This window comes from Canis aureus, chromosome 20 (assembly GCF_053574225.1).
Source record: "Canis aureus isolate CA01 chromosome 20, VMU_Caureus_v.1.0, whole genome shotgun sequence".
Lineage (NCBI taxonomy): Eukaryota > Metazoa > Chordata > Mammalia > Carnivora > Canidae > Canis > Canis aureus.
This window is the reverse complement of record NC_135630.1, coordinates 20,890,561-20,906,491: the sequence shown is the minus strand read 5'-3', so window position 1 is coordinate 20,906,491 and position 15,931 is coordinate 20,890,561. Positions and strand designations below refer to the sequence as shown.

General features: G+C 36.9%; 1 protein-coding gene across 1 annotated transcript in view; it reads left to right on the top strand.

Moving 5' to 3' along the window:
- Nucleotides 1-15,484, top strand: part of FAT4 (FAT atypical cadherin 4) — a 177,006-nt gene extending 161,522 nt beyond the window's left edge. Inside the window, exons 14-17 of the mRNA XM_077861111.1 lie at nucleotides 748-872; nucleotides 2,708-2,925; nucleotides 7,267-7,528; nucleotides 9,828-15,484. Of these exons, the coding sequence (XP_077717237.1) occupies nucleotides 748-872; nucleotides 2,708-2,925; nucleotides 7,267-7,528; nucleotides 9,828-11,692 (2,470 nt within the window). The 3' untranslated portion in view covers nucleotides 11,693-15,484. The remainder of the gene's footprint in view (nucleotides 1-747; nucleotides 873-2,707; nucleotides 2,926-7,266; nucleotides 7,529-9,827) is intronic.
- The last annotated feature ends 447 nt before the right edge of the window (nucleotides 15,485-15,931 follow it).

Sequence of the window (15,931 nt, the reverse complement as noted above, 5' to 3'; positions counted from 1 at the left end):
TTTCTTGTTCACTCTGCTTCAACTGCATTGGGACTCTATAGGTACATTTATACTTCAAGATTTTACTTGCTGTTTCCTCTGCCTGGAATGATCTTCTACCACATATGCTTTGCTCTCTCAATTTGTTTAGGTCTTTACAAAGGTGGGTCCTTCACTGATGAATCTAGAGGACCAGCAACACCATCCCCTCCCCCCAAAAGCTCCCGATATTCTTTTGTCTATCTTAATTTTCCTGTAGAACTTTTTTCATTCTAACATCCTACTCGTTTACCTAATTTTTGTTTTGTTTTTTGACTGCCTCCTCCACAGGAAAAGGAAATACTTCATGAACATATGGATTTTTTCATCACTTTACCCTCATGCTTAGAATAATATACTTAAAATTGGCATATAGTAAGCATTCAGTAAGCATCAGTTGAATGAGTTGTCTGAAGGAGGAGATGTCATATTAACCAAAGATGTCCTGCTCAAATAAGAATTAATTTCAAGAGGAAATTATCACCTCTTTTTCTGTGTTGTGCAAGATGTCATTTTGTTTAATTTTCTCCTTTACAAAAGAGGCAGAACATGTGTCACAGGACAGCTCCCTACTTCAATTAGGTGCTCCAGATGTAGTTGTAACTTGAGTTTCAAAGAAGTGAGTGCATGAAACTAAGCAAGCTAATAAAACTTTACATCTAATTTAAACAAATTCCCCGCCACACTTTATTTTGTGCCTTATGAGTCTTCGTTGTGATTTCATTTTAGATGTCCTAGACTAGAAGGTGCTTGTACTCATAGTCCCTGCCAACATGGAGGCACATGTACGGACTACTGGTCATGGCAGCAGTGTCATTGCAAAGAAGGACTAACTGGGAAATACTGTGAAAAATGTATGCAAGCTGTTTTATCTTCCACTGGAAATTATAATAATCGTGAAAAGTATAAATATATGCACTCAAATATATAATTGTATTCAAGAATTGTTTTCTTTCTAAATGTTGAAAATGTTAAATGGTAATAATTGGTAGAATATAGTGACATTTTCTACTTGTTTTTTTTTTTAACTTGAAGAAGAGTGGTATTCTTTTAGACTTATTTACTGAATTTTTAAACCATTTTCTTATTGATTTAGTAAAACTACTTTATAGGAATATTAGATGATTTACAAGGTTGAGGGCTATACCATATTTTGGCTTAATATTATCTGCCTTTAGGGGATATTTATCCAGTAAATATTTTGTATGTGGTAGAGAAGTATAAATACTAAATGACTGAAAACTGAGTTCAAACATCATATAATGGCAGTATGACCTATTATAATTAAGGGTGATACTTGAATTTTATTTTTTTTGAAGAATTTATTCATTTATTTTGAGAGAGAGAGAGAGAGAGAGAAGGGAGGGGGAGAGGCAGAAGTAGAGAGAGAATCTCAAGCAGATTCCTATTAAGCACAGAGCCCATCACAGAACTTGATCTCATGACTCTAAGGTCATGACCTGAGCCGAAATCAAGAATTGGATGCTCAACCAACTAAGCCACCCAGATGCTCCAGTCCTTGAATTTTAATAGACAATTATTGGAATTGGTTTTGAGTCTTTTTAAAATATTTTTATTTGTTATTTGCTTTTAAATGCCAATACTATTTTTAATAAGATGTTAGCGATGTTCAAGCCATCATTAAAATATGGCATTCTCTAATTGTAAGCTGGGCATCCCACTAACACTAATGGTTTCTTCTATAAAATTTGCTTTATTTTCAAATATGTGATTACTACTTAAATCATTGCCATTATTTGACTACTTCTTAAGAAGTTTTGATTATATTAAAGTATGAGAATGAATAGAACATCATGATCACATTAAAGATATAGTGTAAGCCAAAAAATCTTACTAGCAGAAGATATAATTATGTTTAAGTTTTAGGACAAAATCAAAACATAAAAAAAATTTGGTGTCAATATTTTTCTGTAGTAGTGAGTATTTGGTAAGTAGGAACTCAATTACATCTGGAATATGAAATGGCTCATTGGCTTGAGAAATGCCTGAGGTCCTTTTTTTAAATTGAGATATAGCTCACATACTATAAAATTTACCTTTATAAAGTATACTATTCAATGCTGAGGCCCTTTTGAGTTCAGTTGCTTTATGTTCTTTCTTTAGCTATATTCACTGTCACTAAAACTTCTGAAGTTCAGTAGTGTGAACATTTTATCACATTATGATGAATTATAATTATACATGACAATTACATATAATGATCAGATGATTATTACTACCAACAGTTACTACAAATATAAAAATTCATGCACATCTTTGTCCGAATTTGTAATGTGCTAGAAGCTTAAGATTATAAATCACTTAGCTATGAAAATGTACATTCATTCATGAATTTTGGAAACAGGAAAACTTATTATAAACACATTTTTCAATTCCATATTTTTAACAGGTGGTATCTCTATAGGCATTCAGGATTTATATCATATATCAAATATATTAACGAATATTTCCCAAATGATTAATGCTTCTGAATTGGACTTAAGCATTTGAAATTAACTTATGCAATATTTCACAAGTGGAAATAATTTTTTTCAAGGGGAGGATTGGGGAACATTGATTCCAAAAACCTGATATCTTGTTATCCTTTTTATAATCCTTGTCACTTCTAAAAACTTTTTAAGAAGCCTAATGGATGCATTCATTTTTCTCTTTCTTCATTGGCTTTCAGCTATTACTCCTGACACTGCCTTATCATTAGAAGGCAAAGGGCGCTTGGATTACCACATGAGTCAGAATGAGAAGCGGGAATATTTGTTAAAACAGAGCATACGAGGTGCCATGTTGGAGCCTTTTGGTGTGAACAATCTGGAAATAAAATTCAGAACAAGAAGCGAGAATGGCATTTTAATCCATATCCAAGAAAGCAGCAATTACACTACTGTGAAGGTAAGATAAAAGCTAATGGTGACTTCATTTGATTAGACCGCCTGCTGTGTCATGGTTTAAATCACTTCGCCCATAATTTCTGTCCTTTTCTTTACAACCCATTAGAGTTCCGACTAATGCTGGGCACTATTCCAATATCATCTATCTTAACTATTCCCCAGGCATTGGCCAGAGTAACAAAGATCTGAATGGTTTGGTTTCTAAACACTTTTGTCTTGGTTTAGAGTAAAGACCACTGCTAGGTAGGCCAGCACAGAAAGAATTTGTTGCAATCTATTTTGTCAAATAAAAATTTATATTGCTTTTATTTCTCTACTTTTAAACAAACTAAAACAAAAAGATGTGTCTAAAATTAAAAAAAATTATCCAAAAATTACTCCAAACATTGATATGTCTGTATTAATTGGTGAGATTAGAATAAGGAAAAACATTTTTAAATTATCTGGCTTGATTCTGGAACATACAGCCAATTCACTAATTTCACAGGGGTTAGCCTGTGAAATTAAGTATCTTTGGAATTACTGTAAGTTAAATTACAGCTGAGTCTAAATAAATTATTTTTAAATATTCTTTTCATGAGAACAATGTATCAATTTATCACAAGGCTTTTACATAATATTTTAACTAAACTGGTGAATAATTTCCTTACCTATGAATTTTCCTTAGGCTCTTGGTTTTCTGAATTTCTAAGAGTTAAGTCTGCTTTCTTTCCCACAAATAAGACCTCATCTTTTAAATTATCAGTTTCTTTTAGTTTAGTTATCTTGGCTGATTTCTATTAATATCACTTTGCTATTATAATTCTACTCATAATTTTCATATGAATTTTGGTAAATTCTGAAGGACATAAACCCAGATTTCATGTATTATTTGCACCTATAAATCAGTATTTTAAAAATTACTAAAAGCTGAGTTCATGAAGACAAACAGCACTGTACATACAAAATCACTAGGTTTAATTCACATATAACACTAAAAATAAAAATGGACATTCACTTCTCAAGTTCAGCCTCTTTATTCATAAAATTTCTCTGCATCCAAGTCAACTCTGGTTGTTATGTCGCAGGCACAAATCTTTAATAAGCACTATGAAAAAATCTTCCCCAAATTCTCACAATCATCCTAGCTCGGTCATTCTCAACTGGGGTTGATGTTTACCCCTCCCTCGTCCCCAGACCCAGGGGACATTTGGCAATTTTTTTTTTTTACTTGATGAAATATTTTATTAAAATGCTAAAACTTTTTTTATTCTTTTTCAATCTGGAGGCATTTCTTATTGTCTCAGTGAGGAAGGGGATTATTAGCATCTAGTAGGTAGAGGTCAGGCATATCACTAAATATCCTACATTGCACAATACTGCACCTCACCACAAAGAATTACCTAGTCCAAAATGTCAAGAGTAATGAGGTTGAAAAAACCCACTCTAATCCAGTATGGAGAACATCTTCAGGTTATAACTCTACCTCCATTATTGAAACAAAGAGTCCAGTTCAGAATTAATAAAGCTACTGTAAAACAAAGCACACATGTCACTATATTATATTATTATTTGATGTTTATAATTTTTACTAGAAAGTTTATCAGAACCAAAGAAAGTAATGAAGTACAAAAAGAAGTAAACCTTCACGGGCTACAAGAAACACTTTTTGTATGCGTTGAGAGGCTTTGACATTGAGGTCTGCGCATTATCTGTTAAGCTGCTTCCAAGTCCTCATGCCATTTAAATGACCTATGAAATATTTCTGTACATTATCTCGTTAAGCCAAGAGATACAAAATACAATGTGGTTGAAGAAATCAGGGACTGATTTTTTTTTTTTTTTTCTTAAGGAAGAAGCTGAATGTCAGGATCCATTTTTGTCACCATAAAATCTTTCATTTCCAACAGGACAGCAGCATGCAACTTCTCCAGATTTTCTTATTTTGGTAGCAAGCACTTAGAGATTTTTTTTTCCTGAAGGAAAAGTAAATGCTAATGAATAAAAATAATGACTAATGCAGACCAAAATGCACATTTCTTTTGTATGAATATTTTGAAAAGCAGCTTTTTAGAGATTAAGGGTCTTGGCAGGTAAAATAAGTAGATTAAAAAAACAGTGAATAAGGAGAACAAAATAGACAGGAAGAGAATGGCTGTTGTAAGTAAGCAGGCAAGTTTTTTGGATGACAGGAATACGATCTACTTACACAGGCTAGGAAGCTAGTCAGAAGGGACTGTTACTTTTCATTTAGCTTATCATTGACTAAGGCCCCTGGTTTTCCTCTTTCTTTCTTCTGGCTCACTTTCTGACAGCATCTTTCTCTCGTTCTCTTTTTCTTTCTTTCTTTCTTTCTTTCTTTCTTTCTTTCTTTCTTTCTGTCTTTCTTTCTTCATTCTTTGCATCAAGCCATCTTTCCCTTCTCCCTCTCTCTTACACACACAAAGGCAGCTAGATGATATATTTGAAAATAAGAAAAAAACAGTTGAGTAAATTGGGCTTTCAAGTGGTTTGAGGGGAGAGTGGCAAGAGTGGGTAGCAATAGCAATGTGAGGAGAAAAGAGAATGTGGAGAATAGATAGGGTCTGTTAAGATAAAAAAGAAATTAGGTAGAGATAATTTTAGACAGAAAAACAGAAGGAAGCACCCTTGTGTCTAATTGTGTTGATGGTATAAAGTGTTTCACAAATCTCCCTTCTTTCAGGGCATGTTGTAGATCTCCATATTTGGAGTTTTGTGATCATGTCAGATGATGGGCTTTATTTCTGTTCCAAATCAATTCTATTGTCTTGGCATATAGTTTTTTTGTTTGTTTGTTTTTTTCTGTTGAGTGAGGCTAAGTGCATTCTACAGAGTTGGTATGAGGGATTCCGAGCTCTAGATTAAAAAGTAATTAAATAAATAAATATATGGGTAAATTAAACTAAGCAAAAAAATTGCATAAAAATGAGCATGTTGTTTTCAAAGTTAAGGATACAAGAGCCACGTAGAGTATTACTGGGGAGAAGCAAAACATTAGAAATGTTACAATGGGAACTTGTGTTCTCATTCACCAAACCCCATGGTGTATTCTAAAGACTCTCTTAGAACTGATCAAATAAAAGGATGCCAGGGACTGATCAGGTAGGAGGGAAATGCAAAGCTGGGAAAAGGCTCTTCCCAAGGCTTCTTTCCAGAAGGACTCTGGCTCTAACCAAAGAGGGGTTGCTGTTTTTACTGTATATTTCATGAGATCTTGCCCATTTGATGAAATGTTATTATCATTTAACCACAACTTTCTTTTCTTTTCCCATCTGAGTTTGGTACTGAAATATATTATTATCTAGAGAGACTGTTTTAATAAAATATTACAATATAAATAACGTATGTAAATGTGTTAGGCATATTTTCCACAAAGCAAAATTGAGCTGATTTTTAGTTCTACCAGATGTGTTTGTTGCATGTAGAAATAGCATTTGATCTGAGTGACAAAATAACTGATCCATCCTTTCATCCCTGTCATTCGATACACAGTGCCACTTCATCCCCCAGCCCAGGCACCGGCTCTGTCTGGCAGCATGATGGGATTATGCTCTCTGAACCAAATGTTCATCTTGCCTCATAAATTATTTCATTTTCTTAAGTACTTAGAATACTGGAAACTTGGTAGCTGGAAACTGGAGCAGGAGCATCCTGTTACCCAATGTTCTACTGGGCAAAGTAAAAGAAACTAAATACCCCTTAGATAAATTATAAAAGGCAGCCAAAGTGAAGACTTGCCCAGACACCTCATTATTAAGAATTCACTCATTGTTCATCATAGTTTTCATCTCAATAAATGATATAAACAATAGGCATGCTTTCTTCTAAATTTCCAGCGCGGTACAGATAAAATAATGTCTTATTTCTATTTTCCCCACTCTGCTTCATTTTTACCTAAGCATTGATGTTTCTTTTTGCAAGTACTTTTAGCATTTTTTTTTGACTATGGTGGGCCATTTACTAAAGTGACATTTTTTTTTTTACACTTACCATTGTGATTAAATGATAATTATAAAAAGGTATACTTTACTTATCTTAAAATGGGTTTTCACTCCATTATTATCTCAATTGTGTTCCGGAAAATGATTGTATGCATCTTGAAAAATTACATATGAATATAATACACCTTGAAAACTATTGAAACCATTGACTGTGAAAGTATATGTCACCTAAATTTGTAGAAGCAGGCTGGGTAAGTATACTCTGATATAGCCAGAGTCCTCAGCTAGTCTATTGGCTTTAAATTGATCAATATTTGAAGGTTTCATTTCATTTTTACTCTGTTTTTTTTTTTCAAGCACATCATAATTTAATTGTACACTATTTTTAATACATTTTACAGATTAAAAATGGCAAAGTCCATTTTACATCGGATGCAGGAATTGCTGGGAAAGTGGAGAGAAATATTCCTGAAGTGTATGTTGCAGATGGCCACTGGCATACTTTTCTAATTGGAAAAAATGGAACAGCCACAGTACTGTCCATAGACAGATTATATAACAGAGATATCATCCACCCTACCCAGGATTTTGGTGGCCTCGATGTGCTCACTATATCTCTTGGAGGAATTCCACCTAACCAAGCTCATCGAGATTCTCAAACAGGTAATTGCTTGTGTTGAGCAAAGAAAAGGTAAGATTGTTCCTATAAAAGTAGCTGGACTTCTGATCATCATACCTATCTTTAGAAAGTCTATAACAAATTATTGGTCGTCACTTACTTTAGCCATTTGCATTTGTTCTACCAAGTTCATAATTCGGCCCACAGCACTTCCCTCATACACCGAATATTTTTTAATCCATTCATTCACTTATTCATTTGTTCATTCACGTGACACATTTTTGCTGAGCTCCTCCTTGGCACTGGGAGTAAAATGGTGGACTAAAGAAATGGCTGCTCTCCTCATATGACACATGGCCAAGTAGGGAAGACAAACATCAATGAAACTGTTACATGCATAAATATGTTATTATAGACCTTGATAAATGATGTGAAGAAGGAATATAGAATTCTATGAGATTTTAAAAAGGGAGAAAGGGAAACTTCCCTGAGAAATTGTCATTGGTACTTTTGTCGGAATTATGAAAATGAAGATGGGAGAGTATGAAAGCTTAATTTATATTGATAGGAACTGAACAAAAAGTAGATTAAGTTAAGATCACAGAACCTGGCCTACTGGCATACTGGAGATTGATGTCACAGGTAAAGGATGAAGTTGGAGAATGAAGCAGGGCCTTCTAGACCATGTTGCATTTTTGGTCTTACTCTCAGGACAATGGGAAGTCACTAAAAATGTATTTTAGGAACATCAAGATTAGATATGCAGTGATATTAAGTATCTTTCAGGTTACAACATGGAGAATGCATTGGAAGAGGACAGGAATTGCATAAATTAGCTGGGATGATACTGCTGTGATCTAGGCAAGGTATTCTGTGAGTTTTAACTAGTGTGGTGGCAGAGGAGTTAGGAAGAAGTGGATAAGGAAGAAATACCTTAGGAATTAAAATAAACCAAACTGTTGATGATTTTGGTGAAATTCAGGAAGGTTTCTGACTTGTCAACTAGAAGATGGGCAATGCCAATGAAAGAGGAAACTGCAGAGCAGTGCAGAAAGAAGGTGTCTGTAGAAAATATCAAGATGGTGGTTTGGGACATTTGGGGCTTGGAACACCTCTGTGAAAAATTTTTGGATAGATAGACTATAATCGGGAGTGGAAACCATCTGGAAATACATATTAGGAGCTAGCCAAGTCAAGCAAGTAACTGAGGTACTAGGCATGGATGTGATGACCTAACATGAGGGTGTAAAGTAAAAAGAAAGCCTAGAGCCTTAGCTTAAGCAACTCTAGGAGCCAGTGGTTGTTTAGAGGAAAATGGAACATAAAAGGGACTAAGTCATAGAAAGAAAATCTGGAGAGCAGGAACAAAAGCAGATGTTACAGAAGCTCATGGAAAAAGAGTGTATCAGGGATGGAAATATCACTATAGTGGAAGGATACCAGGAAAATTGAAAAAGGCGGGGGAGAGTAATAGACTTGAGTCATGAAAGCAAAAGTTCAAGTCATCAGTTATTCTTATATACTAGCTTACTTTAGAATACGGATGATAGTCCATTTGGCTGTTGTAAGAACCAAACCATGTAAATCATACTCTTTTGTTAGTGTTAAAATAGATTCTTGGGCTCTGGGACAGGCACATTAGCTATACTAACACATTCAAGTCCAACAAAGAGTCTCTCAACTTTGAAAAAATAATAATAGTTATTACCCCCTAAGGAGCCATTTTAAATTTTTTTCTCCCTAAATTTTGCCATTCCCACCTCACGAAATGTTTACGCCATCATCATACTCGGCATCCGCCCTCTAGAGGACCACAGAGCTTGTCATAGCTTTTTCTTTGGCTCTCCAGGAGCCTAGGGTCAACTCCTTGGGAGCAATATCACTTCCACAGAGAATGCATGATCTGATGATTCAAGCTATTAACCTATTCTTTGTTGTTGTTGTTCTTTTCATTGTTGTTCTTTGTAAGTATTTTTTTTAACAAATTCTATTTCTGTGTATGCAATTCTTGGTATGTAGACTATAAAAATAAGACAGGTAAGGTAATTAAATAAATAGAAAAAGAGGGAGAGAAAGAAAAGCCAGCCTGTCTGAGTCATTCGTAAAGCTTCAGAAAGAGCTCCGTCTGAGCAATCCTCTCCATACGTATGGTCATCATGGAAATCTTACACATCGTAGGTTACGTTGTAAGATGCACAGAGGTACCGTCTTTGGACTGGGCGATGGCTCTGAGACTGTGGTTTCTAAACTCTCATGACATGATGGTCATGAGAGTCTGCTAGTGCCGGGTTGCAAGTCTCAGTTTTCTCTAAAATGCCTCGCTGCTCCTTCTGCCCGCTGCAGGTTTTGATGGCTGCATCGCTTCTATGCTGTATGGTGGAGAAAGTCTTCCCTTCAGTGGGAAGCATAGCTTGGCCTCCATCTCCAAGACGGATCCCTCAGTGAAGATTGGCTGTCGTGGCCCGAACATCTGTGCCAGCAACCCCTGCTGGGGTGACTTACTGTGCATTAATCAGTGGTATGCCTACAAGTGCGTTCCCCCTGGAGACTGCGCCTCCCACCCGTGCCAGAACGGTGGCAGCTGCGAGCCAGGCCTGCACGCCGGCTTCACGTGTAGCTGCCCGGAGTCCCACACTGGGAGGACGTGTGAGACGGTGGTGGCCTGTCTTGGTGTCCTCTGTCCTCAGGGGAGAGTGTGCAAGGCCGGGAGTCCTGGTGGGCACGTCTGTGTTCTGAGTCAGGGTCCCGAAGAGATCTCCCTGCCTTTGTGGGCTGTGCCTGCCATCGTGGGCAGCTGCGCCACGGTCCTGGCCCTCCTGGTCCTGAGCCTGATTCTGTGCAACCAGTGCAGGGGGAAGAAGACCAAAAACCCCAAAGAGGAGAAGAAGCCGAAGGAGAAGAAGAAGAAAGGAAGTGAGAACGTGGCTTTCGATGATCCGGACAACATCCCCCCCTACGGGGATGACATGACAGTGAGGAAGCAGCCTGAGGGGAACCCTAAACCGGATATCATCGAGCGGGAAAATCCCTACCTCATCTACGATGAGACTGATATTCCCCACAGCTCAGAAACCATCCCCAGTGCCCCCCTGGCTTCCCCGGAGCAAGAGATAGAGCACTACGACATCGACAACGCCAGCAGCATCGCCCCCTCGGACGCAGACATCATCCAGCACTACAAGCAGTTCCGCAGCCACACCCCCAAGTTCTCCATCCAGAGGCACAGTCCCCTAGGCTTTGCGAGGCAATCCCCCATGCCCTTAGGAGCGAGCAGTTTGACTTACCAGCCTTCATACAGTCAGGGTTTGAGAACCAGCTCCCTGAGCCACTCCGCTGGCCCTACTCCCAACCCGCTGTCTCGCCACAGCCCGGCCCCATTCTCGAAGTCCTCTACGTTCTATAGGAACAGCCCAGCCAGGGAATTGCATTTACCTATAAGAGATGGAAATACTTTGGAAATGCATGGTGATGCCTGCCAACCTGGCATTTTCAACTATGCCACGAGGCTGGGAAGGAGAAGTAAGAGTCCTCAGGCCATGACCTCTCATGGTTCGAGACCGGGGAGTCGCTTAAAGCAGCCAATTGGACAGATCCCTCTGGAATCTTCTCCTCCGGTGGGACTGTCGATCGAAGAGGTGGAGAGGCTGAACACCCCTCGCCCTAGAAACCCAAGTATCTGCAGCGCAGATCATGGAAGGTCTTCTTCAGAAGAGGACTGCAGAAGGCCATTGTCCAGAACAAGGAACCCCGCGGATGGCATCCCAGCTCCAGAATCTTCTTCTGATAGTGACTCACATGAGTCTTTCACTTGCTCAGAGATGGAATATGACAGGGAAAAGCCGATGGTATATACTTCCAGGATGCCCAAATTGTCTCAAGTCAATGAATCTGATGCAGATGACGAAGATAATTATGGAGCCAGACTGAAGCCTAGAAGATACCATGGCCGAAGGGCTGAGGGAGGACCTGTGGGCACACAGGCAGCAGCACCGGGGGGTGCTGACAACACACTGCCCTTGAAGCTTGGGCAGCAAGCAGGGAATTTCAACTGGGACAACCTTTTGAACTGGGGTCCTGGCTTTGGCCATTATGTAGATGTTTTTAAAGATTTGGCATCTCTCCCAGAAAAAGCAGCAGCAAATGAAGAAGGCAAGAGTGGGACGACGAAGCCGGTCCCCAAAGATGGGGAAGCAGAGCAGTATGTGTGAACTTTACGTACTGGCATTATATGCGTAGAAAACAAGGGACACTCAGACCATTTTAAGGTTGCCGACTAGGGTGGGTTCCATTTGCAAAACAGGCCAGTAGGGACTGGTGTTGGAGGGAAACTTTAAAAAATAATAACCACAATGCTGCTGAAACAGACTCAACACAAGTCTTTAATTTAAATATGCTTGGTTGAATTTATTTTCCTGCATGCTTCGTATTTTGTAACTAGTTATGTGGCATGCAGCGTTTGGAAAGTTTTTTCTTATTTACCAATGTTTGATTTGTGATTTTTTAAAATTAATACCGTTGCCATTGCAGAAACGAATTTGTGCTTTCACAGTGGGGTATGTGTATCGTTTCCATTGTATTATCAGTGTTGTTTTGCATCGCCAGATCCTTGAGGTTTAACCAGCCCTTGTAAAGTGTAGAAAGAGCCCTCCTATCCTTGAACGAAAGACTAAGTATTAACACTTTTCAGAATTATAGATTGCATATTTGATGTTGCTCAGAAATGTCTGATATTTGAGTAAGTTTTACATGACAGTGGGTACTAAAGTTAAGTCATTTTGTTCAGCACTTTAGAACTTTCCTACAAAATTGTGTTAAAACTTCTGATTTCTTTTTCTTTTTGTAAACCATTGAGGTCTTCTGACCTTCATCAGGCTTCCACTAGGAACAAAATGACTGCATATTATTCTTAGAACACTGCTACCTTCCTACTGTGGAATGATGTTCTCAGCAGCGCTTCTCAGAGACACTTTTAGAAGTTATTTATTGAAAAATGTTCTATGCTTTTAAATTTTTAAAGAATCGACCTGAAGAAAGCCTATGATTGGACTTAGTTTTCAACTGTTTAACATTTACCCCAAGTACCCAGTTTTTATAATTTATATAAGGTCAAATTTCGACTCTTCTTTCTTTCTGCCATTTTGTAGATCATTTTTTAATACCGTGTAAAAACTTTTTTTTACACCTAAGCTGTGTTTTTGATACTGATATTTTCCTATGCTGAAAAGTTTTCTTACTTTCAGGGAAGGTAAGAAAATACTTTTTTTACATTTGTTACTTATGTAACATTCATATTTTTCACATTTTGATATTTGTAACATACTGTATGCTTTCTACTTGTAAATGCCAACAATAGAATTAAAATATTTATTTAAAATACTTTGCATTCATAGTGTGACGTTAAATTTTCATCTCTCTATACTCTTCTACACCCAACATGAATAATCTCTACTTGTCAATAGACAAGTTGAAATATGAATGGGCGACATCATTTTCTTTAAAAAAAAAAAAAAACCTGAGTGTGGATAATTGCCAGAACAGATATTTTAAGGTCACTAGTACATTCCTACCTGTCAGAGTTCTTGAAATCCCCTAGGGCATAATGAGTCTAGACGAGATTGTGTCTTTGGGGATTAACTTTGTTATGAACCTGGTTTAAGCCTTCAGGCAATAAATGTTTGGAAGTTCCCAGCAGAGTATGTTCACTGAAGTCCAGCTTTAGACCAGGCTTATAGTTGTAGGAACAGCAATGAATTAAACCTAATTATGGAAAAATGTCTGGGTCTCATTTTCTCCAAGGACCCAGCCGAAATGTTCTAAGTCGGATGGTGGGTAGGAAGAATGACAGTGAAGTCTCTGCTACACATACCTGTCTAATTTATTGATCACTCTGCTGCATAAATTCTAAACACATTTTACATGCTATCCTAGCCAAGCCAAATCTCTATTTTCAAGTAGTCACCCAAGAGTGGGACAGTTCAGAAGAGACTAGTCCAGAACAAGATCCATTTGTGTATAAAAACTTACATCTGAAATAATAGGATTTCTACAAATCGCCTCATAATTTCAGAACTTTTTGTAAATAAATATCTGGCCTATAATATTTATTCAAAATATCATCTTCTAACATTGGCTGTGCCATACTGAATAGGGATTTTAATAATATGTAAGTTTTTGGTACATAAAATATGTAAACGTTTTTAGTAAATACAATATTTTTAAATTAATACCAACAGATTGAGATACATACCAGAATTATTTTGTCATTTAATAATTATGAGATTTTTTTGTTTCGGAAAAAGAAATAAAATGTGCGTCTAATCTAAAGTGTAACATTCCTACAGTATAATTTAGAGACCAAGTGTAACACACTAATCTAATTTTCTTTTTTTTTTTTTGTCACCTGTGATGAGCCAACATGTCTTAGTATTTCCCTATGAATTTTAGTATTATGAATGTATGTGCCAAATATGGGAACATGCTGATTGCTTTGCATAACTCAAAACAGAATACTTTTTTTTTTTTTCTCAAAATCTCTGAAGCAGCTCAAGATGTCTTCAAGGATATAAATTCTGTAATTGAGAACAGAGCTAAAAGTAAAAAATGATAACCATGATTATGGCTAAGGGTTAAGAGGGCCAAAGCTGATGCCAAGATTCTGTATTCTAATTCTCTAAGAATTCTCTCTAAGAGAGAATTATTATCTCCTTGATTAATCAATCCCAGTTTAGGAATAAGATAGGAATTTTATAAGAAAATTTCTCGCCTTTGGTTCTTCTTGGAAATTTCTCCATTGAAGCAAGAACAATACTTGTAGCAAAACAAATCAGAAATGTTTGAATGTAGGTCTCACTTCAAATGGAGATTAACACTTAATTTACTGAAATAAAGAAGTGACCAGGCATGCACTACGGTGGAAGTGGAGGCAGGATTATAGGCCGATGGACAAGGTAACACTTTCCAAAATTAACTGTGAGCAGTGACCTGCATGTTCACATTTAAAACTATGACCTCAGAATTTTAATTCAGTCGCTGCTAGGGTTTATTGGATTGCCTGGCATGCAGAATCACTCTGGGGCTTTCTTTCCAATGCACACTGAGATGACTGAGTGAGCAGGCCTTCAGGGGCAGCATGTGACCATGCCCACACAAGATCCACAGGTATAGGGTAGCAACATGGCCCAGGTCTCTGATCACTTAGTTCTTGTTCTTGTTGTTGCTGTTGTATCTAAGGTTGTTTCTGGAAATTTCTAAATTGGCTGCTATTATCAGTGGTTCATTCAGGTAAATTAACATCATTGTAAGGAATGAAGAGCAAATTGGAAAATGGAGCACAACTTCTCTCTTACATTGCTGCCATCACAATGTTTACCAACACCAAGATGGTGAGAAATATAAGTGGCCTAAGCTTTTGAGAATTATGCCCCTTATGTTACTTACCATGGGAAATAAATCACCGTGCAACTTTATTACTTTCAAACACTCCATCTAAGAATAAAGCACCATTTCATGAACATGCATTTTTATTTATTTGAATTCACCATTATGGTAAAATTATTCTGTAAAAGGTGAACATGACTTCAAAATTTTGAATCAAAAACTCAGCCGTGCACTTTTCCCCATACTTTATTTTATGTCATGGATATAATTCTAAAAGGACTAGCATTTCAAAAGGACAAAATTTAACTTTCTCCTGGGAAAAATAATATTAGAGATGAAAGATATTGTAGCTACATTTATTAGCTTTCAGTGTGAAATAAAATATTAAAATCTGTAATTAATCTAGTAAATACTCCTTAAAAAAATTTTGAGTGAAATGTCACATCGTTAATAATGTATATGGTTACTACTACTGAGCCAAGCCAGTTTGTCAGTCCAAAAGTTATAAGCTAATGTTATACATGAATTCAGTATTTTCATTTAATGTTAATGTGGGAAAGGCATTAGGTTCTAATAAATGTTGTTGAGAACAAATAAATGCTAATAATCCAATCTTAACATCATCTGCGTATCTCTGACGATCATTGCAAATAAATATATTCTGGACTAATGACCATGAAGTACAATATTCTCTTTCAACAGAGAAATAGACTGAGATATAAAGGTCAGTGTCTTGGGTAAGTCCATTTAATTGCAAACAGTAATTAGTGAGCTTTACATGCCAGGCAGTCTTTAAATCGTGGGATAAAATAGTGAAGAAAACAGAAAAAGCACCTCCCTTGATGGAACCCTACATACTAGTAAAGAAGACAATCAATATGTAATTGCAATAATAATTATGTTGTATGAAACCTAATGGAAAGAATTGCCAGCAAGCCAGCTAAAGAGTGGAAGGGCTACATATTGATTGGGGAATGTGTATGCTATGGTCAAGGACGACCTTTCTGGAAAGATGACATTTGAGCAGAAAGCTGAATGAGGCAGAAGAGCAAGCCATGAACTCTCATGGA